Below are 24297 nucleotides of genomic sequence, written 5' to 3'. Positions count from 1 at the left end.
GGGACAATGTGTGTGGGTATCGCTAGTATTATATATTTGAACACTTGGACACAATCAAAATAATGTGAGATCAGTAAGAGTTTTAGCCACATGATAAGTTTGTTATAAATCTTTGCTTGTGTGTAAATGGAAAATATTCAGTAGTGACTGGGTTAAATAACTGGTAAAGGTTTCCATTTTATCTCTTCAAGGAAAAAGTGAGATATTTAAAGTTCAGTTGAAAGAACGTGATAAATGAGAGTGATTGAGTATGAATGGTGTGGTAGAAGTTTTATGGGCTAGGAGAAACTGTACTGTGAAAATACAAAATATTATAATCCTGGTTAAAGATAAAAATAAAGGTTTTGTAGAAATAATGTGTAGTTACTTTCAATGAATATGCATGAGATATATTGGTCTGCACTGCCTCCACTGTATGCAAATAGATCTCATGAATATTCACTGCGGAGATCCTGAACACTCACCCTGGCGAGCGGCAAGGTTGGACACCCCTGGTTTACACACTTTACTAGCAGATGGAACTAAGAACTATAGGCTTCAATGTGAGCCTATATCCTGTACAACTCACATGTAGCCAGTATTTCTTAGGCAGTAGCAGATGGTGGATGGGAGTAGAGCTGTGCTCAACCTAATCTTGCAACACAGCTATGTGGGGACAGACCACATATTGCCAAATCCCAGAAAAGAGTTGGTAGTGAGTGAGAATAATTTATTTACCATTCTGGGGAATATACAAACAAAACCTCTCACTTCCCATCCCTTACTCTTAACTGTCCAAAATTATACTTATATTTATACTGAGAGTAAGAGACAAGGCTCAGGTGTTTTATAAAAATAGAAAAAGCTGTTTATTGAACAGTACTGGCAGCAAATAATAATAATATGTAATCAGAGACAATGTATAATGCAAAAACCCTCAGAATGGTGGTAAAGGGTCACAAATACCTGGCAAGAGAACTAAGATAGCACACACTGAACCGAACCCAATCCTGGAATAATAGGATGCCTAGCCCCCAAACACCGAGCAATAGCAGTTCAACCTGACAGATGATACCACTCACGACACTGGACCTGCAGCCAGGTGATGAACCGATGATGGTGATGAACCAGGACCTCAGGAATGCAGGCAGCAAGTGGTTTCCCCTAGCCAGATAGGAGTCTAGCAGGCAGGCGATGCCACAGATTAACAAGCCCTCATGCTAGTGGCAGGTTTGGAGCCAGCTAATGACCATTATCTAGGTTCCAGCAGATAACAGCTCACTTCCCAACTAGCTGATAACCCCTTCCACAAAGCGGATTTTATACCCTCTTCTGGGGGTCTTGGTGCCAGGTTGACTGGAACATGATGTCAGAAATGTTCTTGTTTAGATCAGATACAATTGTTTTGCCTTTCTCAGACTCGATGTCTCCCCATTGTCCAAAGAGGATTTCCAGAGTATCCAGTCTCTGTATTAGGGATGACAATGGCCAAGTCTGTAATAGTCAGGTTCATGATGTAGGCTAGTGCTCCATTGTAGTGCTTTATGTAGGGTTTTGGCCCTACAGCTAACCAGTCAGGATTTCAGGATACTCACAATGAATATGCATGCAGTATACATATGACTGAGGCAGGGCGTGCACATCTCTCTCATGCATATTCATTGTAGATATCTTGAAAACCAGACTAGCTTGATGTGTCCCAAGGACCAAGTTGAGAACCACTTCAGTAGGGTGATGTGGAGAGAGATAAGGCTCCCAGGGGAACAATGAGCTGCATGATGGAGTTCATTAGCAGATCTAGGGAGTTTTTCTACTAGCTCACTGGGCTTGACAGCTTCTTGTTAGCAGGCATCTTCATTGCTGTTGGTTATTCAGTCTAGGTCCCTTTTCTTCTACAGCCAATATCAAATAATGGCTTACAGAGGTAATGTTCACTTTTGTCAGGGATAACATAATACCCATTATTTTTGCCCTTCCACTGTCATTCTTTGTAAGGAATCAAATTGTGATACGTTTTAAATGACCAACAACAGAAATGCAGTGGACCATACAATTAAAATACTGGCAATAGCTTATCTACTCATCTAGCAAACTGCACCTGAACTTCTTTAATACAAATGGTTAAGTCTTGCCTTTTTTATCTCATGTTCTCAAATCTGTTCTCACTCTTTTTTTTTTTTTTTAATCATACAAAGGTTTTTCCTGCAAGAAAGAAGGTATCTCTCAGGCCTACTGGAAATATCACACGTAATCCCACCAAGCAGTACAGTAAAAGGTAATAAAAATGATAAATGTAATAGAAAGGTTAAACAGGTTAGGGCTTCTCAGCTTGGAAAAGAGAAGGCTGAGAGAGGAGATGATGAAGGTCCATAACATTGCAAGCAAAGTGGAAAAGTTTTTCACCTTTTCAAACCCTAGGACACATTCCCTTAAGCTAGCAGCTTTTTTAAAAACAAATTTACTAAAGTATTTTTAATTCAACCCAGGCTAATGTTAAGACATGCTAGAACAGAAATTTGGGAGGCGGCCCCCAAAACCACCAGTAGGCTGTATCTCCTTCAGTTTCAGGCTTGGAGCCTCCTCTGGTATGGGAGCCCAGAACAGTTACCCCGACTGCAATTCCAAACACCAGCCCTGCAGGTGATACACACTTAAGCTGTGGAATTTATTGCAGAGCATGTCATCAAAGCTAATAAAATAGCTGAATTTAAATGAAGTTTGGACAAGTGTAATCATTGCACGGGTAAACATAGGTATCACTATCTCTTTCTGGAAACGAGCAGTAAGAAAAGGATTTTTTTCCATTATGATCTGCCAGTTGTTTCTATATGATCCAGACTGGCCATTATCAGCAACTGCTGCTGAGCTCAGTGGATCTTTGGTCCAACTCAGCATGGAATTTCTTATATTTAATACCCGAGGGATATGCTTAAGGACAGCAACTGTCGGGTCATGATAATAAAATCCATAAAAAAAACAAGGCAAAAATGACAAATATTCCACTTTTTGTCATGGTTGTCCCCCTTTCTAGTTTTCTCATACTTTCTAATAAAACCAACACTTCCCTGGGATACTCTATGCTTTCCTTTAGCAGATCGTTTCTACTGACAAGATTTGTCCCTTGTTCCTGGAATTAGGCTACACAAGAACCTTCCTTTGGCATTTTACATGGCCTACTTCCAGAGGCTTCTCTCTTTTTTTAGGTGGTATACCCTATGGGTCATCCCGCTCTGCAGAAAAACACTAAAATATAAGGTAAAACAAAGCTCATATACTATCCCTTTCTTGCAAACTGCAAGGTGGTGACTAATCCTAGTGGCCAAAAGGATAGAAATAAAAGGGACCCTAGCAACCTTTTAAAATTGGTATTACTAGCCAATGCATGCTGTGTTCAGAAAGTACTTCAAATACTGTATGGCTGAATTCTTCCCTTTTAATTAGACAGTGAGCTAGGAAGACAAAATTCCCAAGAGTTTTTACAAGATAGATACAGTAATTGTCATTTGGCTTGGTTTACCAAAACTATACACACACATTTTCTCCTCTGTTTCTCAGTCTGATTACTCTACCCACTTAGTCACCCTGAGCACATTCAGCTGAAGATGATTCCCACCACCAATTTAGGTGTGTTCTGTCTGTCCTGTCCCATGGCCATTCACATGCGGGTGGCGTGGCGAGGTGCCTTGCAGAGTGATGCTGTTTGATTCTGCTGCTGTAGCTACTGATGGCGACGAAGCATCTTCAGGTGAAAGCATGGCCCCATCCTGGCTCCAATATGCTTCGCACAGGGGCAGATCATTTCTGTCACACAGACTGTAGCTTTCCAGAACAAAACACCCCAGTCAGAAAACACACAGCAAGGTCCAGCACAGAATTAAGGAGAGACAGGGGTGGAGAGGAAAAGGGGGCAGGGGAGCAAGATAGAAGCAAAGCATTAAGAAAATGAAAACAAATATTGCGAGCAAGAATCTTGATTTAAGCAGCAACATTTAATCCACAATCCTGCACAGGATATCATTCATCCAAATATCAAACATTCATTGCCTTAATTCTGTCCTACTTTTTTAGGTTAGATCTGGCCTTCACTGGATTACAGAACCATCTGGCCTCATTCACAATTACCTGGGATATTTAGGAAGCCCATCATCTACAAAGCAGGCAACAAAGTAATGTTAACATCCCCTTTTCACTACAATGTTTCATGACGGAATAAAGCAGAGGCATTGCAAAAAAAATAAATAAATAATCTTTTAGGGCCCTGTTTACTAAGGTGCGTTAGTGTTTTTAGCGTGCCTACACGTAGCGTGTGCGCTAACCATGTAAGCGCCTATAGGGATATTGTAGGCATGTACATGGTTAACATGTCTATAACGCTGCTTAGTAAACAGGGCCCTTAGTTGGCTAGCTGAAGCTCTGAGATTTATGCCTATATAGACATGCAAAAAAACCTTTTCCATACACTCCATATCAGTGACAACAGAATGTTAGACACCCTGTTTTGTAAAGGTATTATATATATTTAATCCACCTGGTGTTTTGCTGTTGAATTCGATTCACAATTATACTCCTAGCAAACTATAAACGTTACTCACAGCCACTCTCTGAGAGGAAAAAGACTTCAGATACCTGGTACTATTTCATTCAGTTAGTGAGAAGTACCGCTCCGTTCAGCTGCTGTTTAACTGGATTTCTATATTGCTGCTGGCGGGCATCCTCACGAGTCTGTAAAAAAAACCTCTCAGAAGTGCTATTTCTAAATTAACCTTTAGAGTGTACTCTGTTCGTATGTTAGAATAAACACTTCTGTTTTATGGGTCTTCTAGATGTACCTATATAATTCAATCGACAAGAGTACTGTATCAAATACACAACATTTTTGCTATTAAAATTCATATTATTTCTAGCAACAACGTTACATGCAAACCTGCTAGAACACGCCCTAACATACGAACAGAGTACACTCTAAAGGTTAATTTAGAAATAGCACTTATACAAAGAGGGTGTTGACATAGTGTCTGTTATCCTCAAGCTAAGAGTACAAAAACAATTGGAGGGATGGGGTGGGGCACACAAGGGGGAGCCTGAATGCAGGGGATGGTTGTGATGTATTTTACGCTTTCTTTAAATAAGTATAAGATGTATTAGCAATCTTGTTCAACAGTATTTGGAGATATTACTGTCACCTCATTTTGTATTGTTATTCAGTGAAAAATTTAAAAAAAAAAAAAAAGTAAAAAAAAGAAAAAAAAGAAATAGCACTTATGAGAGGTTTTTTTTTTAGACTCGTGAGGATGCCCGCCAGCAGCAATATAGAAATCCAGTTAAACAGCAGCTGAGCGGAGCGGTACTTCTCACTAACTGAATTAAATAGTACCAGGTATCTGAAGTCTTTTTCCTCTCAGAGAGTGGCTGTGAGTAACGTTTATAGTTTGCTAGGAGTATAATTGTGAAAGGTATTATATAATAAACAGTATGGGATGTTTAGTGGAGGTAGCTCCATACTGGCCATGCAGGACTTCAAGCATCGATATACATCTAGAATAATTCAAAAGCATTTGGCCTAATTTTGAGTAAGGTCCTCTCCATATATTTGGAGTTCAAGTAATAGCTCAGTAATTCCTACAGTGTTACAAGTTAGACTGTATGACTTGGAGAAGATGAAAAAAAAATTCAGACACAGCATACAAGGTAACCTCAAAGGAAAAAATCAATATGGATTTTATCTGAGCATACAACAATGCTATATGATATTCTATAAATCAGTTTAAAGGTCCAAATAAGCCAGCGGGGATGCTTAATACTCAAACAAAATCCCAGCTGTATCTGATGTGTTTCTTTTTCTGTTTCAAACTCAGTTCCAAACAGCACAGAAAAGGTTCATAATGTCTTTAAATATTTGTTTCTACAAAATAGACTAATTCCAATACATATCCTTGACTACATATTGAATACATATTATTGACTTATTGCAAACATATCTCACTTCTGTAGCACATGGTCTGAATGTTTAAATTCATTATCCCCAATATTGTTTGACACACAGAAGTAAGGGGGGAGGGAAAGGGAATAGAGGGTGGGGAGGGGGGAAGTATACAAAAAACTTGATGATGGTCTGTTCAATACTTATATGGGAAGTTTCACTGTACTGTTGAAGTTTTATATTTTATGGTATCTGTTATACCATATTTATTTCATCATTAATAAAAACATTGAAACATAAAATATTCCAAGGTAACAACTCTTCTTCAAATTCTTTTCACATTGCAGAGCACGGACTCCCCCCACCAACATGTGACATATTTCGCAAGTACTGCATCAGGGTGTGGTCCGCCAAAACTACAAGATAAAAATCACCAATCAAAAAACTATCTGTGCTTAAAACTGACTATATAAGGCACACATACCTTATACTTGAAGAATCGCATGTACTAAATAGTAGTAGTAGTACTGCATCAATGCCTGTCTCATATTGTTGCTAACTCACGGACGCTGTGTGAATTTTAAATAAATCACATGACCCTTTTGCACCAATGAAAGTAGAGCAAGTGAAAAACAAGATCAATTTGCATAGCTGCGGTCCAATCACTTTTCAAATTCAAACCTCCTGGGGTCACACAGTCCCTAGTGAAAGAAGTCCACCTTGTAATTAGTGGAGTGGAGGAGTGGCCTAGTGGTTAGGGTGGAGGACTCTAGTCCTGGGCAACTGAGTTCAATTCCCACTTCAGGCACAGGCAGCTCCTTGTGACTCTGGGCAAGTCACTTAACCCTCCATTGCCCCAGGTACAAATAGGTACCTGTATATGTAAGCCACATTGAGCCTGCCATGAGTGGGAAAGCGTGGGATACAAATGTAACAAAAAAAAAAAAAAAAAAAATTAGGCAGACTTCTATATCACCCCCCCTCTCCATTCCCATTTCTATCTTATCAATAACACGCTACCTGATTATCTGTCCAGTCATGATGTTTCTCCCGCCAATGATTCACAATGGGAGCTGTTAATGTGGAAGTGTTGATATGAGACTTATGTTCATTCAGTCTCTGTTTTATGGGTCTTCTAGATGCGCCTATATAATTCAATCAACAAGAGTACTGTATCAAATACACAACATTGTTGCTATTATAATTCACTAGTAAAAAAAGGCCCGTTTCTGGAGCCAATGAAACGGGCGCTAGCAAGGCTTTCCTGTGCCCCCCCCCCCACCCGTCGTCGATGTTGGTGAATTGCTCCGCCTCCGCCCTCAACGTCATAACGTTTGACGCGAGGGCGGTGAATTGCTCCGCCTCCGCCCTCAACGTCATAACGTTTGACGCGAGGGCGGGGCCCAGAGACTGTGATTTTCGAGGCTTCAGAGCTTCAAACATACGAACCTTGGCTTCAGTGACGTCAGAAGCCAATAGAACGTCGAGGGTGAGTTTTATATATATAGATATTATTTCTAGCAACAATGTTGCATGTAGTCCCAGCAACCTGCCAATTAATTCCCTTCAAAGTGAGTAAACAGTTGACAACTACCACATTGAGTGTGGCCAACAAGATCATCATCACCCCATAAACAGTCAGCCGTTTATATATGTGAGCATTTCCCCCGTAGTTCTAACCCTCCGATAAGCTATCGGAGGACGTTCCTGCAACACAGTATTAACCTGTAAAATCTCCCAATATTTATGAATTAAAGCAGTGATCTTTGAGCTACCTGTTACATAAGATAACGCAGCTACCACTGTACTTTCAGAGTCCCTATTAGAATATTGTAAAAGGAGTTCCCTCTGTGCAAATTTAGGCCTAAGGTATGATTTAAGAGGCTATCCCCTCTAAAAATCTAATAAGCAACTCTTGTGCTTGTTGTTCAAAACCATTATCACTAGAGCAAATTTGCCGTATTCTAAGACACTGACTAATTGAAACACGTGTTATTGATAAGATGGAAATAGGATACAACCCAGCTTCTGAACTGTGGTCTCGATTTCATCATTTAACCCAAGCAGGACAGTTGGAATAAGGGGGAGGGGGGTGGTTGGGGAGGGAGGGAAGGGAGAAATGTATGGGATAAAACTGTTCATGTCTACGTTTGTATTGTGAGGTTACCTAATAAAATATTTAAACAGTAAAAAAAAAAAAAAAAAAAGGATGGAAATAGGAAGGGAGGGGGGTGATATAGACAATCTGCTTAATTACAAAGAGCAATGGTGGAATTTTTCACTAGGGACTGTGACCCCAGGAGGTTTGAATTTGTAAACTGATTGGACCACAGCTATGTAAATTGATCTTGTGATGTTATTGCTCTTACTTTCATTGGTGCAATGGAATCACGTGTGATTTATCTAAAATTCGCAGTGCCGGTCAGTTGGCAACAGTTTGAGGCAGGCGCTGATGCAGTACGTGCGATTCTTCAAGTATAAAGGTATCTGTGTGTTATTATATGTAGTCAGTTTTAAGCACAGATATTGGTGATTTTATCTTGTAGTTTTGGTGGACCACACCGACGCAGCACTTGCAAAACATGACACATGTTGGTGGGGGGGGAGTCCGTGCTCTGCAATGTGAAAAGAATTTGAAGAAGAATGGTTACCTTGGAGTATTTTAAAGTATTTTCTACAGAAGTGAGATGTTTGCAAAAGTCAAGGATATGTATTGGAATTAGTCTATTTTGTAGAAACAAATATTTAAAGACATTATGAACCTTTTCTGTGCTGTCTGGAACTGAGTTTGAAACAGAAAAAGAAACACATCAGACACAGCTGGGATTTTGTTTGAGTATGATGGCACTCTGTAAACTGCTTATCCTTACCTAAGACCAGAATATGGTACACACCAGGCAGATTTAAGTACAAAGACCCAAATGAGCAGAAGGAGAACCCTCAATAGGTTGACAGAAACATGGGTGGGAATGCTGTGAAAGGAGCAGCTTAAAAGTTTTATCAGCTCTGAAAATAAAAAGAGCACCAGGCCCATGGAAACCACAGCAAGATTCTAAAAAAGTAGTGCAATCAGAAAAAAAAAGTCAAAACTATGCAATCACAAGGTTACCTTTATTTAAAATTCTGTTCAAGCAGTATAGCTGGGAGTCTAATAAAATAAAGACTAATGTAATGAAAGATTAACATTTACTATCAAGGTTTTAACTTCAAGGCACATTCATTGCACAGGTTCAGAGGATACAGAGAGGCGTGATGGTGGAACTTACAGCACAGGTTCCGAGCACATTTTAGACAAGTAGATCTGGTTTCTTTGTATAACATTTTATGGTCTTTCTGTTCTTAAAATGTACATGTCAATGATCCACTGGAAGTAAATATAAGAGTGACACTCTGGAAAACATCCAGGAGGCTCAGCTTAGGACATACCAATTCAAATAATCTCTTACTCACTCTAAAAGGAACATCTTGAATGAAATGCAGTTTTTAGATAAGGTGCTGCTTTTAAGCATAGAGCTTTGTTTACAAAGCCTTGCAGCAAATGAGAGGAAGCCCAGAGGGCTTCCTCTCATCTGACATGCAGAAATCGCTAGTACGGCATTGTAAAAGAAGCCATTAGTTTCTATGCAACAGAAGTAGGAAACACAGCTTAGCAAAGCATCTCCCCTGAACTGCTCCCAGCAGCTAAGCTTAAACACATCACTGACTACACACGCTGAACTTTACTTTTCAGTGTCACTCTGCGGCAAATAACAGAACTTAATGCGACCTTGATTCACGCAGTCCCCACACACAGGAAACCTGATTGCATTCTTCTGTAGCAAACCTATCTGTGGATGGATGTTAAAGAGTAGAAAAATTCATTTTAGGCACTTATGTAAAAACAACTTAGCCTCGGTGCCATGAACCCAGCAAATACAAATTACCAGTATTGCCATGGGCCTTAAAGATCTGGACTGGCGCTTAAACTGTAACATGCTTCCTGTGTCTGTAATAAGACTGGTTAATCTATATCCAGATAAAACAGAGCATCTTAGTGCAATTGTTGCATTAGAATTACATTAGAAAATGGTTGCAGATCACCTCTCTTATGAAGCAGGTATTCTTAAAAATAACAATTTAAAATTTGTAAAACTATGGGGAGCCAAAACAGAAAAACAATTTAGTACCAAGAAATTCCAGATGCTTCACAAAACGGTGTGGTGCAGCAAGGTCCTGTACGTAAAGCACCTTAAGCAGAGATTTGTGTCATGTGCTGGCAGTGCAAGAATTTAAGGCTTTAGGAGATTCAAGGTGCAACATCCCAGGAGCAAGGAACTTAAAGTGCTGTGCTCCGCTTCATGAGGAAGCAAACAGACTGTGCTCCTCCTAACATGGTGTCAATAACAGGTTATATTACAATATGAAGTTCACTACACAATGGGTTTTTCAATCTGCTCACTTATATAAAAAAACTAACTACAGCTGAAAGGTGTCTTAATATCTGTAAAATTTAGATTACTTACCATATAATATTTTTAATATATAGACTATATATTTTATATTTATGCACTTATATAGAAATCTCTTTGGTGCAATTTTCAAACTCTCTGCCACAATATAACCATATGAAAAGGAGAATGAAAGATACTTTGGAAGAGTGAATCAGTTTGGATCAAAATGAACAAGCAAAATCTACTCCTATTCTGCCAAATTCTTGAGATATTGTTTGTCTCATATTTTTTTAAATCAAGCTACATATCAGATTGTTAGCTCTTTCCCACAAGGATTTATAACTGTTCAAAATTGTTATTGGTACCTCTGAACTCACAAAATAAAAGGAATCTACCATGATGCTGCAGCTTCTACATCTTTGATATTAGTGCATTAAAAGAACCAGCCAGTCTAGGAGACTTATGCAGTGGCTGGAAGGGTAGCATTGACACCGAGACCTTGGAGGGTTGCAGGGTTGATAGGTCCTGCACCACTGTATCTCCACTGCATCGGGGAAGTAAACCTCAAGGCATCAGTATCTCAATGCTCTCAACAGAGGCCAACATGGACGTCAGGAAATCAAGATGGGCAGAGACCCAAACTTCTTCATTCTCAATAGTTTGTTTATATTATTTTATGTATGTGGTTTGATTATAACTTGCTGATAATTTGGGATCAGCAGGATACACATTTTTTTAAATAAATAAAATAAAGCTGTATGGCTTATGTTACAAAATTCTCACTATAATGTGCTTGTTCAATAAATGACATTCTGAAGGATGAGAGTGGGGTATGAATCATTTTATAACTTGGATACATTCTTATTGTTCAATTTCTTTTTTTTTTTTTTTTAACTTTGAAGAATCTCTCTCTTTCCTTGGTAAATAATACCAAAGTAGTTGAGTTTGATTCCCACTGCAGCTCCTTGTAACTCTGGGCAAGTCACTTAACCCTCCATTGCCCCTGGTACAAAATAAGTACCTGAATATATGTAAACCGCTTTGAATATAGTTGCAAAAACCTCAAAAAGGCAGTATATAAAGTCCTATTTCCCTTCCCTTCTATTCTTATGTGGCGAAAACAATGGGGACAGTTTTCAGCACTGGTGCAGCCATGTTAAATGCTGGCATTTAAATACATATATTCAATGTGACTTTGAGGCATATTTTCAAAGCACATAGATTTACAAAGTTCCATAGCAACCTATGAAACTTTGTAAGTCTAAGTGCTTTGAAAATGAGCCTCTATACATACTGTTAGCAGCACTGACCCTATGTTTAGTTTAGGCCTGAATATTGCTTTATCTGGAAAATTTCTGGAGCCCACCCTTAGGCCAGTTAAGAGAGGTTTTCAGCATGATACTATCCAAAGAGTGCCCAAAATCCATGGATAGTGAAGTCATATGTTCAGTGGTCACCAGTAAACATAGCACTGGCCTTCATCAGCCCAAATGCTATTACATAGTAACATAGTCATATAGTAAATGATGATGGCAGATAAAGACCTGTACGGTCCATTCAATCTGCCCAACAAGATAAACTCATTATGCATATTATGCGATACTTTATATGTATACCCTGAGTTTGATTTGTCCTTGCCATTTTCAGGGCTTTAGGTTCATGGACACTATATAAGACAGGGACAGCATGTGGATTCACCACAGGGTTGAATAGGGCAGTTGAAATGACTGGAATGAACTGTCTTTTCTTACAAGACTGAATACAATCCTAGAAGAAAGAATTAAAAAAAAAAAACTGTACAAGAGTTGCTGCACCGCCACTGCACAAAGAGCTTTGGTTGGTATCCTTGAGTTATATACTCATCAGCAGCTGACTTGTTCCTGCCCATTCTTCAGAGGGGACCCTATTGCGGATAATGTAGATCTTCACATAACCTAGCATTGCCTTTTTACTTCCAAGCACAGGGAGGAAAGCAGCAATGGCCAACAAAACCCTTCTAGGGATCTGTAACCCAGTACGGGATGGATTTTCCACTACACAATCTATTCAGTAATAAACTTACAAATCTAGATAAATCATTTTTCTTTCCCTAGTACATATGAACTGCTGAAGCTTGATCCAAACTGCAAGCAGTGCTCCTTCTATACAGTGGTAACCTCCTTCTTAGGAAGTGCAGCACCACTGGTACAGCACACCCCCGAGTTGCACAGTACCTGCATCACACAAACAGATTTATTTTCCTAAACATTGCTTTCACTTTGGCACATGCAAGTCCTTGTTCTTATTTGTACCTGGAGGAATAATATTCTTCTTCCAGCTCGTACAGGTCTATGGAGATCTCATCCCGCAGGGCGACAAGCTTCTTGTCACAGTCTTCCTGCAGGCTGCGCAGCTGCTGGTTCCTCTGATTGATTGCTTCATTCACCAAGGGGAAGTCATTGAGGATCAAAAACTGCTTCAGATCTGAAACCAATTTCATCAGGGACTCACCAGCACGGACCTTTCAAGCAAGAAAGCACAGCATACTGTATTATTCAGTAAAGAAGAATGGTGCCGTGTGTGACATGAGTTTAAACCCATCTAACCCCTGAAGGCCCCGCTATGTTAAATCCATTTCTTTCTCAGAGTAGCTAAAATCTTGAGCTGTGGAAGGGAAAAGGTACAGCTATGCCTCCTCTGTGGACAAGGAAATGCCCCAACAGACTGTCTGGTGTTCCTTCTCCACCAATTTAAAAACACAAATGTACAACTAAAATAGCATGTAAACTGCCAAAATGTGAGTACAAAATCGTTTGGGAAAATTTACTGTTATGACTATCTGAGCCCTTTGTGAACCTGCTTCTTCTTTACTATAGCTGGAGTTTGGAATCTCTGCTATCCCTAATCTAATAATTTTCTTAAAAAAAAAAAAAAAACAACCCACTAAATTCTACTCTTTCATTCAAAAAAGGTAGAGAGGTGTGGTAGCCGTGTTAGTCCACTCTTAAAGGTTATAAATAAAAATCAAACAAAATAAAACATGGAAAAGAAAATAAGATGATACCTTTTTTATTGGACACTAGTAAATAAGGCCTGTTTCCGACACAAATGAAACGGGCGCTAGCAAGGTTTTCCTCGGAGTGTGTATGTTTGAGAGAGAGTGTGTGTGAGAGTGACTTTGTGAGAGAGACAGATTGAATGTGTGTGGCTGCAAGTGTGTCTGTTAGAGAGTGTGTGTGTGAGATTGACAGTGTGTTTGAGTGGGTATGTGAGCGAGAGCGAGAGTGTATGAGAGTGATAGAGTGTTTGACAGTGACTGTGTGACACATAGAGAGTGAATGTGATCCAGTGTGAGACATAGCGTGTGTTGTAGACAGTGTTAGAGAGTGAGACAGTGAGTGTGTGTGAGAGAGAGAGAGAGAGAGAGATAGTGTGTGTGACGGAGATACATCCCCCCCCTCCCTATGTTTGCTCGAAGAACCCCCTCCGTCTGCGTCTGCCACTGTGTTGTCACAGGACCCCTCATCTCCCTGTCTGGTCAGTCTCCCCCACTCCTTTCAGGTCTCCCTGCAGCCCTTCTCTCAGGGCTGTGGGTCGCCCCTCCCCCCTTCACCTGTGCTGTCAGGACCCCCTCCTCCATCTGTGGTCTGTGTACTTGTTCTGGCCCTCATCCTCCCCCTCCTTGTGCCTGAACTGTTGCTTAGCCTGTGGCAACAGTGGAGACAGCTGTGCAGGACCTCCTCTTCCAACCCCCTTGTCATGTTTGTAGAGAAAGAAAAGAGGGAAAAAGAGGAAATGTGGCAAAATGTTTGTAAAAAGGAAGAGGGGCACCGCAGGCAGCGACCAGCTGTTAGCTGTGCAAGTGTAAACAAAACAAAACGGAGTTTTGTGCTGCCTGTTCAGTCCCAGCTCGTATTCGCTGCTTGAAAGGACAGGAGGGGAGGGTGCACAGCAGGAGCTGACTTACTTTGCCAGATGCGAAGCAACAGCTCCCGCCCTCGTTAGTTCCACATTCAGCTGCCAAGGCCACCGGAGAAAACAGAGGGAGGAGAAACGGGTGCAGAACTCCTCCAGCACATGTGCACAGCAAGGCGAGTGACGCTCCTCCCGAGTGACCCCTTCGTCTCTGACGCTCCTCCCTTCTTCTATTTGACTTCCCTCTGATAGGTCCCTCATTCGGTGTGACGATCCTCCCTTCTCTGATAGGTCAGGGCGGGGCAGAGGTGTAGTGTGCTTAAAAATGGTTACAGAGCTTCGAACATACGAACTGTTGAAGCCTCAGAGTGTACTTTAGAACGTTGAGGGTGCTTTTTATGTGCAGATGGGGCGTGGCCTAGGGCGCAGATGGGCGTGGCTGAGTGCAGGTCTATGACTGAGGGTGAGTAGTCCGAATAGCCTAGCCTACCAGGAGGACAGGAGTTCAGGGCTTCACTGCCACAGATGGAGTGAGCTTCAGAACGTCTGAGGGGGGATTTTATTTATATAGATAACTTCATACATTTCTTGATTAGCTTTCGAAGGTTGCCCTTCTTCATTGAAGAAGAGGAGCAACCTTCGAAAGCTAATCAAGAAATGTATTAAGTTATGTCCAATAAAAAAGGTATCGTCTTATTTTCTTTTCCATGTTTTATTTTGTTTGATTTCTATTTATAACATTCAAAAAAGGTGAAAGAATCAAAGAAAAAAACACCTATTAGCCTGCTATCTAGCAAGACATTTGCAAGGAAAACACAAGAGGCTTTGGGCACCAAGGTCCAGAACTCTGACATAAAAAGAACTGCTGACCACAAATGTTTAAGTGGCCATGTAGATATCTGGGTAAAACTATATATTTTGTCCTAACAGGTTGCTACAATGACAACAAACAGTTTGAAGGATCACTCGATCTGATTCCAACAGAAAAGGTATAATCAAGGTTGATCTAGTGATTTCCCTCCATTGAGGTCTCCAGCACTTGACTCTTATTTAAGTTATTAAGACAGCTGACTCTAATGCAGTGGGTCTTCACTAATTTTTAAGTCGGGGCCACTTTGCATCTAATAAGCTGAAGGAAAGCTGCCAAAATATCATCCCATGACACTGCCTACCAGCATATATCAATGATATCCATCTCTTCTAGCCCACTTTTGAATTTTTCATTGGGGTGTACTCAAGGAGATGGGCACTTCCAAATGCATTCTCTTCTTCTATTGAGAAATGCCTCGTCATTCATGCAAGCAGTTCCCTCCCCCATCCACTTCCCTACTTCTGTCACAAGCTTGGGCAGAAAATAGCAAGCCAAACAAAAACAGAGAATGACAATGGAGGCCACCAGAGGTCTCCAGGGGCCGCCACTAGCCCTTACACTGAAAACACTGCACCAGAGACTTTCTCCAGATCTCCTGTATTTACCAGACTTCAGAAACTGGTGGCATAGCTTCTAGAGTTATTTTAACAATATCTTGGATGTACTTCTTAAAACAGAGAGGGGGGAGATTGTAAATTCAACAGTTTTAGATGGTGCAGTCTACTAAATTTCTCTAGACGTTACCTTTCATTGCATATTTCTGTATATCACACTTTGAACTCCATTTTCTGGGTGTATGCCTTTTCTTTGTTGATCTTTATTCGTTTTAGGTATTTGCTTTTACCAAAGCTAATTTCATTTGTTATATTTCAAGTATAACTTTCAATAAACAAACAGTTGTATATACATATTCTATTACTTACAATATTGGCAGCTCTCACATGCATTTCATAGTTATCCTGCTCTCCTTGGGTTGCTCGAGAAACTTGGGTTTCCTCTTCAATCTGATAAATGAGTTACATACAAAATGATATATATTATTCAGGTTATCAGCTCATTGAGTGGGCCTTTTACAAAGGCGCGATAGCATTTTTAGCGCATTCTAAAAATAAGCGTGCGCTAAATGCAAGACACATCCATGTATTCCTATGGGTATCTCTAGCGTAGCATTTAACACGTGCTTTGTAAAAGACCCTTGAGTGTTAGAATATACCCTAGAGCAGTGGTTCTGAAACCAGTCCTTAGGGGCTACTGGCTAGTTTGGTTTTCAGGGTGCTCACAATGCATTTGCATGATATGCATGCACCATCTCCATTGTATGCAAACATGTGTCTCTCTTAAACACTCACTGTGGATGCCCTGAAATTCTGACTGGCCAGACAGTTCCCGAGGACCAGACAAAGAACCACTGTCTTTGAGAAAACAAGTCTCCAACCCCATCAACCTAGTTCTCAACTCCAAATTCTAAGTACAAGAATACTTAGGGCCTGATTAACTGAAGCAGATGAGGAACCTCTAGTGGCATGAGATGAGATTCTAGCTGCAAAGTGCAAGCTGCAAAGATCTCAGGTTCAGGAAAATTATAGCTGCTTAAGATTTTTCTTTTCACTAGGCATGGCCTAGTGGTTACTGTAATAGGCTATGAAGCACAGAAACCATGATTCACCTCATTTCAACCACCAGCAGGCTTTGTGACCCTGTGGAAGTAAATTTATATCCATCTCCTCAGCTACACACTTAAATTGTAAGCTGGTTGGAGTACCTACTTATTGTACTTGAATATCAAAAATGCTGTAGAACAGCTTGAATATTTGACTCAAAACAGCACATTTTTCACCTCTCCTTAAACCAAATCTAACAGCGTATTAACACACCACGTCTTCTTCTCAGTATACTTACTCTGGCAGTTTTGATGATCTCTGTAAAGTTGTCTATGATGGATTTGATGTCATCTTTCAGCCTCTTGTTGTAGGATTGAAGTAGAGTCTCCTTACTCTGGGGCAGCACACGCTGCTGTGACATTTTCTAACATTTAAGTTGTCTTACCTATAAAGAATGAGTATCATCAACAAATCAAGACTGCTCAACAACTTATGCCACAGCCTCATTTGAAAGAAAGCCTTCAAGGCTTGAAAACTGCAAAATCTCTTTAGTATATATATTAGTCAAGATATCCTTGAATTGGCAGTGCGCGGCTCACAAATTTAAACCTATCCGAAACAACGATAATTTCATCAGGCAGCATCACTTTTTTTATATATATATTCTTATAGTGATAGATTGAAGAGAATCTTCAGAAACAGAAATCTCACAATGGTTTATATAATCAACAAAAGACAGCTTTCTTTACGCCCCAACCTCATCGTGATGTGCAAAATGCTCTACCTCCCCAAAACTTAATGCAGACTAATGCAGAATGTTAATGTACTTGTTCTTAGATTTGGTATACCACCTCTCCCTACAACTCGAGGGAAAATGTCTACTTACAATCTTAAAGCAAACTGAAACCTGTACAAAAGCCTCCCTCCTGCTACAGCCGGCTCTATATTTAAGTTGCACTACATTATCTAGTCAGTGTATCTTTGCTTGCATTTTGCTTTCCTCCAATGGAATACACCCCCGGCGTACGAGGAATTATTACAATCTAACCTCCTTAGTCTTAAAAAAACCGAATAGGTTATTCATTGAATCCCTGCATCAATCGATTCGAACCGGAAGTGAAAGGGGTACCCTGGGAGCTGAGCTGCTCTCGCGATATTTGTAGCGTGTCTACAAATATTACCCATCATGCAGTGTTTTTCCTTTCTGTGTCGGTGGCCGCCATGGTAAGTTCGAGTTATTTTGGAGAGTTTCATCCATCTGCATCTTGCTTCTGTGTTGCCATATTTGCTCGGCGCCTTATCAAAGAGGGGCCGCGTTTCTTTATCCTTCTGTGTGCAGCTGATATGTATATGGTCCCCTGCCTCCTACTATTCCTAATCGGCCCTTATAATGAATTGGCTGGGCCTCCCTCCTGATCTTTACCTGTAGTATGAGGTGGTGGTGAATAGCGAGGCCCACGCCGTGTTCTCCTTCCTGTACCCGGTGTTCGAGACGTTTCTTCAAACTTGCTACGAGAGAAGGTGGCGGCGGCGGCTGGACGGGCCGAATCCCCCTTTTCCACCGCCTCACAGTACCGGGAATGATCGGGGAAGCAACGGAAGTGAAGTAACAGGATTTTAGTTTGTATGTTTGGTGAATTAATTTGTTATAACTGTTTTTGTAGCCCAAAGGGAAGAAGGCTAAGGGGAAGAAGGTGGCTCCGGCCCCTTCTGTAGTCAAGAAGCAGGAGACCAAGAAGGTTGTCAATCCACTGTTCGAGAAGAGGCCCAAGAATTTTGGCATTGGTGAGCCTGGATTTTGGAATAAGTATCTGCAGGAAACATAGATGCAGGCCTTTGCTGCTGCTTGGTACATAGTTAATACTTTTGTTCAGCATTATTGTAATAGGTGTATTTTTAAGTTAAAAAGAATATGGCTAAGTGTAGATCTTTTGTTGAAAGTGTGCTGATAAATCTGCAAAGTATTTTAGCTGTGCTGTATACCCCCAAAATCTAAAAGCTCATATTTGGAGGATTATGTAGATAGTGTGTGGAAAAACAGGACCCCTTACAGAGTTTCAAAATATTGTACTTTGCAACTGTTTAAACGTTTAGTATGAACGTTGAAAATATATTAATATAATTTTTTTCTTAGTTAATTCATAATTTGTGTTGTGTCCTCCTTCAACCTTGACACATTTGTGAAGTACTTGTCACTGAGCTGTTAACTCAATGAATGCTTGGGTTTCATTAGGAGCTCAATTGTTTTGCAAGCTTGGTGCACTGGAGCTCCATCCTGTTGAAAAATAAAGTACTCAGAAGTGTCCCAATTTTTAGGCAGAAGTTTCTGCAGTGTATTTACAATCTGTGTGGTTTTAAATGTTCATATATACTTTACAGTCTGCATGATGATGTGGGTATTTCTGATAATACCTCATTTGTAGGCTGTAATCTTTTCTGAACAGTTATGATTAATAGTTTTATTTTACACACAACTCACCCATCTAGTAGTACAGTGCCTAATGAAATTTTTTGCCTGAGCTTAACAGTTAAAAATGTTGTCATTTACTAGGTTACAGTGAGTTCTTGTTTAGTGACTAACAAGCGTAAGCAAATGGCCTTTTCTTATGTGCATATGATGTAAACGAATATTTGCTATTTGACTAAGCTGATGAATCTTTCCACCAAGATCGCTGATGCACATTCCTCCAGACCAGGGTCATTTGCTCCTGGTTGAATGTAATCAGAGACTGAAAGTGCTTTTGTCCTTTAGGTCAAGATATTCAGCCCAAGCGTGATCTGACCCGCTTTGTGAAATGGCCTCGTTACATTCGACTCCAGCGCCAGAGGTCAATTCTTTACAAGCGTTTGAAAGTGCCACCTGCAATCAACCAGTTCACCCAGGCTTTGGACCGTCAGACAGGTACATACTGGAAATCAAAACCAGTTTGTGGCAAGGCAGTATGGAGACTGGAGTGAGATCTTGAGGGGGAAACATTTGCATTTGAACAATTGATCTTGATTGCTGGCGATATAGCCTCACTCCAGTATAGTGCATTTTAAATAAACTGGTTTTGTAGTACTTTATTTACAGATTCATTTGAAGGCTTGGAAGCTCATTAGTTCTCTGTACAGGTTTGCTTATTTAAAAAATAGTCTGCACCATCCTAAGTACTAGGCAGTTAATAATAAAACATGTATAATAAAATCCACAGATAACAGGACACAACATACAGCAGAGACTGATACAATGTCTTAATTTCAGATTTAGTGAGTATTTAAAGTGATCTGTATGTGTGTTATTGAAAGGTTTAATAGTTTGATATTTTGTAAACCACTTTGATTACAAAGATGGTATATCAATATATATATTAAAAAGAAAAGAACACCGTTAAAAATAGGAAAGAAAAGGCAACAAATTATCAACTACAATCACATTTATTAACAATAAACACTAAAAACATGACAAATAGTACATAAGTAATGCCACACTGGGAAAAGACCAAAGGTCCATCGAGCCCAGCAATCCTGTCCACGACAGCGGCTAATCCAGGCCAAGGGCACCTGGCAAGGTTCCCAAACGTACAAACATTCTATACGTGTTATTCCTGGAATTGTGGATTTTTCCCAAGTCCATTTAGTAGTGGTTTATGGACTTGTCCTTTAGGAAACTGTCTAACCCCTTTTTAAACACTGCTAAGCTAACCACCTTCACCACGTTCTCCAGCAACGAATTCCAGAGTTTAATTATGCGTTGGGTGAAGAAACATTTTCTCCGATTTGTTTTAAATTTACTACACTGTAGTTTCATCGCATGCCCCCTAGTCCTAGTATTTTTGGAAAGCGTGAACAGACGCTTCACATCCACCTGTTCCACTCCACTCAATATTTTATATACCTCTTTCATGTCTCTCCTCAGCCATCTCTTCTCCAAGCTGAAAAGCCCTAGCCTCCTTAGTCTTTCTTCATAGGGAATACTCTGCAGATTCCTCAAGAACCCCCTTCAAGATAATCCAATTGACTTTTGAAAAATATGGGTTTTTAGACGCACCTTAAATTGCCAAAGTGTCTTTTCTTGCCTTAAATCGAAAGGGAGTTGATTACGTATCATGGGACCAAACCAAAAAAGGATGCTATCTCTAGTAACAATTAACCGAGCTTTTGCAACATTAGAAAGAGCTAATAAAGAGGAAGAGCCTGACCTTAGGTTTTTCTCTGGTACATGAAATGTAATCATCAGAACCAAATAAGATGGGTTACCCTGAATACAAAAATCAAAATCTTATAATAAACTATATATAATTGGCAGCAAATGGTACTACAAACACAGCAGAGTAGCATGCTCCCTAAATCCTCTCTCTTGGTGGATAGGTACATTTTGTAGAGTCCTTAAGTCAACAGATATCTAATATGCAAATAATGTACATCAAAATATGATCTTGCTGAACATAACATCCACTAAGCTACAAATCCAGTATGTACCACCTGCAATATCTGCTGCTCGAAATGTATAGCCAAATCCAAAATTATTCCCAAGTGTCTAAAATCACATACAGTTATCTGCTCTTCCCAAATCTCAGGAGCCTTTCATAGGCCATACTATTAGGGTTTCACAACCTTCTTCCACTTCCTCTTATCCCATTTCATGTGGTGTGCCCCAGGGTTCAGTTCTGTCACCATCACTGATAGTATCCCCTTAGATCAATCAGGAATTTAAGTGATCGACTTGTAGTAGTAGTACATGCGTGTATTTTTCTATGCATATGTTACTACTCGATATGACTACTGTATGCAGGTATCTCTAAGGCAAATATTAAGACTCCCGACTACAAAGTACAGCAGCCCACATTCGTAGAGCTAACAGGTATGACAGGGCAACTCCACTTCTTCAGCACTTTCGTTGGCTTCAAATAGAATATAGGATAAAATTCTATTATGTCCTTCTGCCAGCAGGTGGAGATAGAACCTCAGAGGTTTGGTATATATGGCCCTATGCAGCTGCCATCACCTCAGTATTCTCTCTATCTAGCAGGTGGCGGATGATAACCATGCAGCTCTGCATTGATTTGGCTCCTGTCCCGTTCCCCTGGATCCAGTAGAACCTATTTTGGGGTTGAAGTTCCCTTTTTGGGATTGTGGGGTACACCTGGTGGTGCCAGGTCCCTCTCTCTACTCCCCCTGCTGACCCCTCTGTGTGTTTGTGCCTCTGACTGTACCTGGCTTCAGCTTCTCCCTGCCTCCTTCAAAGCCTCTGAAGAAAGCGGCAGCTGGTGAGCATTTTAAATATTAATATTTTCAGACAGACAGGCGAAGAAACACTGGGCTGTGGCTAAAAACAGTGCTTGGAGGGCTCAGGTTGTAATCAGCCCTTGGAGGACTCAGTATGATGACGCCGTTGGAGTCTTCGAAATGCTGTAGAAATGCTAAATAGTAGTAGTGCTGCTCCAAGTGTGGGAACCAGAGAGCTGCATCCGGGGTATGTGACGCGTGTGAGCACCTAGGCGCACAGTGGCCACAACCGGCAGAGTTAGCAGGGTCTTCGGCACCAACTGATACCATGGAGGCACCAGAAATCATTTTCGACCGATACCATGGAGGCACCAGAAACTGTTTTGGCAGGAGGGCCAGGCCTTCTCTTGGGGCGCGTTCCTGCAGTCGCCATTTTTTCTTCCTTATCGTGTGCTGGTACCTCCGCAGCTGATGCAGATGCATGAAGAGTATGGAGGCCTGAGTCTCTATCAGGATGGTGCCGTCCTTCCTCCCTAAGGTGGTATCACGTTTTCACTTGAATCAGCCACTTTTCCTTCAGGCCTTTCGAAAGGAGGGCTTCCATTCATTGCGATGCCTGGACATATGCCATATTCTTTTCTGTTACCTGGAGATCACCAACAGAGTCGTTCTGATCATCTTTTCATTCTCTTTGCAGGTTGCAAGAAAGGGGAAATGTCCTCAAGCCACAATTGCCTGTTGGCTAAGGGAAGCTATTTTTTCCACTTACATTGTTAGGGGGAGGCCCGCTCCGCTGCAGGTGAGAGCGCATTCTACCAGGGCATAAGCGGCTTCTTTTGCTGAGTCCCGTTTGATTCTTTTAGAGGAAATTTGTCGTTCTGCCACTTGGGCTTTGGTCCATACCTTCTCTAAACATTACAGATTGGATTACAGATGTTATGGATCGCCAGTATGTGTCCTTTGGGGGTCCTGGCTACCGGGATTGCTGTGTCCCACCCTACTTGAGAACTGTTTTGGTACATCCCACAAGTCTCTGGATTGATTTGTGGGATGCTATGGAAGGTAAAATTAGTCCTTACCTGATAATTTTTTTTTCCATTAGTCCCAACAGATCAATTCAGAGGTCTGCCCTTAGGGTTCTTACAGTGTTTCTTGGTTTCTGAGTTGCTTTGCTCCTTGTTTGCAGATCAGGTTCCTTTGTTTGGTTCGCCTACAATGTGGAAGCTTAAAAGGAAAGGAAATATCCTGGTTGAATGTTTCAAGCATTGCCTTCCACAATTGTGAAGGAGCCTTCATAGGCTTTGTAGAGGCAAGAGAGATCTTTGTCTATGGCAGTGGTTCCCAAACCTGGTCCCCAGCCAGTCAGGTTTTCAGGATATCCACAATGAATATTCATGAGAGAGGTTTGCATGTAGTGGAGCTAGTGCATCGGTCTGTGGATTTGTGGTTTCTTACACTGCTATGGTATTGGCAATACTGAGGTGATGGCAGCTGCACAGGGTCACATATGTGAAACCTCTGAGGTTCTCTCTGTCGCCACCTACTGACAGAAGGACATTAACTCACAAGTTTCTGGATTGATCTTTTGGAACTAATGGAAAGAAAATTATCAGGTAGGGACTAATTTTACCTTCTTACCCTGACCAGCTCTCACTCTTCGATCTCTGACCAATATTAGGTTAGTTCTGCCACCTCCTTCAAGTGCTAGATGGGAGTCCACTCATAATTCTGCTTTTTACTTCCTCTTTCCTGCTTTATGGAACTTGCGCCCCAAGCATAACCGGTTAGCAAGTTCTTATACTGTCTTTCGTTCTGCCTTGAGAACACTCTTTTGAGTTAGCATTTCGAACACTTTGAGTCCTCTTTCTTTCCTCGGTTCCAGACTCTGCAGCAGAAAGCTGTGCAGCCGATCTCACATAGGGTTGTGAGTGTGGTGGAGTAGCCTAGTGGTTAGTGCAGCGGACTTTGATCCTGGGGAGCTGGGTTCGATTCCCATTGCAGCTCCTTGTGACTCTGGGCAAGTCACTTAACCCTCCATTGCCCCATGTACAAAATAAGTACCTGTATATATGTAAACCGCTTTGAATGTAGTTGCAAAATACCACAGAAAGGCGGTATATCAAGTCCCATTTCCCTTGTTGAAAATGGCTGTGATGATTGACTTGGGTTTTTGTTAATGATGTATTGTATTCTTTCCTTTCTTTTAATGGAGTTCTTTTATGTTGTTTTATTTTATACATTAACCGATGTAACTTGTGCAATTAATGTCGGTATAGAAAATTCAATAATAAACGAAATACCCTGGTAACCAACAAACTTTAGTTTTGTTTTTAATTTAATACCAAGTTCTGATTCTTGAGCCAATCCACTGTTGGTACTAGGCACTCATTCAGG

The 24297-nt window shown here is 40.8% G+C and overlaps 2 protein-coding genes and 1 non-coding gene across 7 annotated transcripts in view; 2 read left to right on the top strand and 1 right to left on the bottom strand.

Moving 5' to 3' along the window:
* Positions 1-824: 824 nt before the first annotated feature.
* MED22 (mediator complex subunit 22) lies at positions 825-17818 on the bottom strand. Of its 5 annotated transcripts, none has more exons than XM_030207736.1 (5): positions 17744-17818; positions 16994-17140; positions 16018-16098; positions 12621-12829; positions 825-3798 (listed from the first exon to the last, which is right to left on the bottom strand). In XM_030207736.1, the coding sequence occupies exons 2-5, from the start codon at positions 17114-17116 to the stop codon at positions 3600-3602; spliced, it is 612 nt and encodes a 203-aa protein (XP_030063596.1). In that variant the 5' UTR covers positions 17117-17140; positions 17744-17818; the 3' UTR covers positions 825-3599. The 5 variants fall into 5 exon arrangements, with proteins under 5 accessions (XP_030063596.1, XP_030063595.1, XP_030063597.1 ...); XM_030207735.1 differs by lacking the exon at positions 17744-17818 and adding an exon at positions 17582-17737; XM_030207737.1 differs by lacking the exon at positions 17744-17818 and adding an exon at positions 17582-17737 and having other exon boundaries at positions 825-3792.
* A 55-nt stretch (positions 17819-17873) lies between these two features.
* RPL7A (ribosomal protein L7a) overlaps positions 17874-24297 on the top strand; it is a 28541-nt gene continuing 22117 nt past the window's right edge. Inside the window, exons 1-3 of the mRNA XM_030207734.1 lie at positions 17874-17919; positions 18360-18480; positions 19448-19597. Coding sequence (XP_030063594.1) covers positions 17917-17919; positions 18360-18480; positions 19448-19597 — 274 coding nt within the window. The 5' untranslated portion in view covers positions 17874-17916. The remainder of the gene's footprint in view (positions 17920-18359; positions 18481-19447; positions 19598-24297) is intronic.
* LOC115473614 lies at positions 19305-19375 on the top strand. Its single transcript, XR_003942706.1, has one exon. It is a non-coding gene; the product is annotated as a small nucleolar RNA SNORD24 (small nucleolar RNA).

This window comes from Microcaecilia unicolor, chromosome 6, assembly GCF_901765095.1.
Source record: "Microcaecilia unicolor chromosome 6, aMicUni1.1, whole genome shotgun sequence".
Classification (NCBI taxonomy): domain Eukaryota; kingdom Metazoa; phylum Chordata; class Amphibia; order Gymnophiona; family Siphonopidae; genus Microcaecilia; species Microcaecilia unicolor.
The sequence above is the reverse complement of the archived record's forward strand: the minus strand, read 5'-3'. Positions and strand labels throughout refer to the sequence as shown.

What these genes read in the sequence shown, in the direction of transcription:
- MED22 (XM_030207736.1), bottom strand. Translation starts at nt 17,116, where the DNA reads ATGTCACAGCAGCGTGTGCTGCCCCAGAGTAAGGAGACTCTACTTCAA. An exon ending in ATGTGAGAGCTGCCAATATT is followed by an intron (nt 12,830 to 16,017) that starts GTAAGTAATAGA and finishes CTTGCTTGAAAG; the next exon opens with GTCCGTGCTGGTGAGTCCCT. An exon ending in GAAGAATATTATTCCTCCAG is followed by an intron (nt 3,799 to 12,620) that starts GTACAAATAAGA and finishes TGTTCTGGAAAG; the next exon opens with CTACAGTCTGTGTGACAGAA.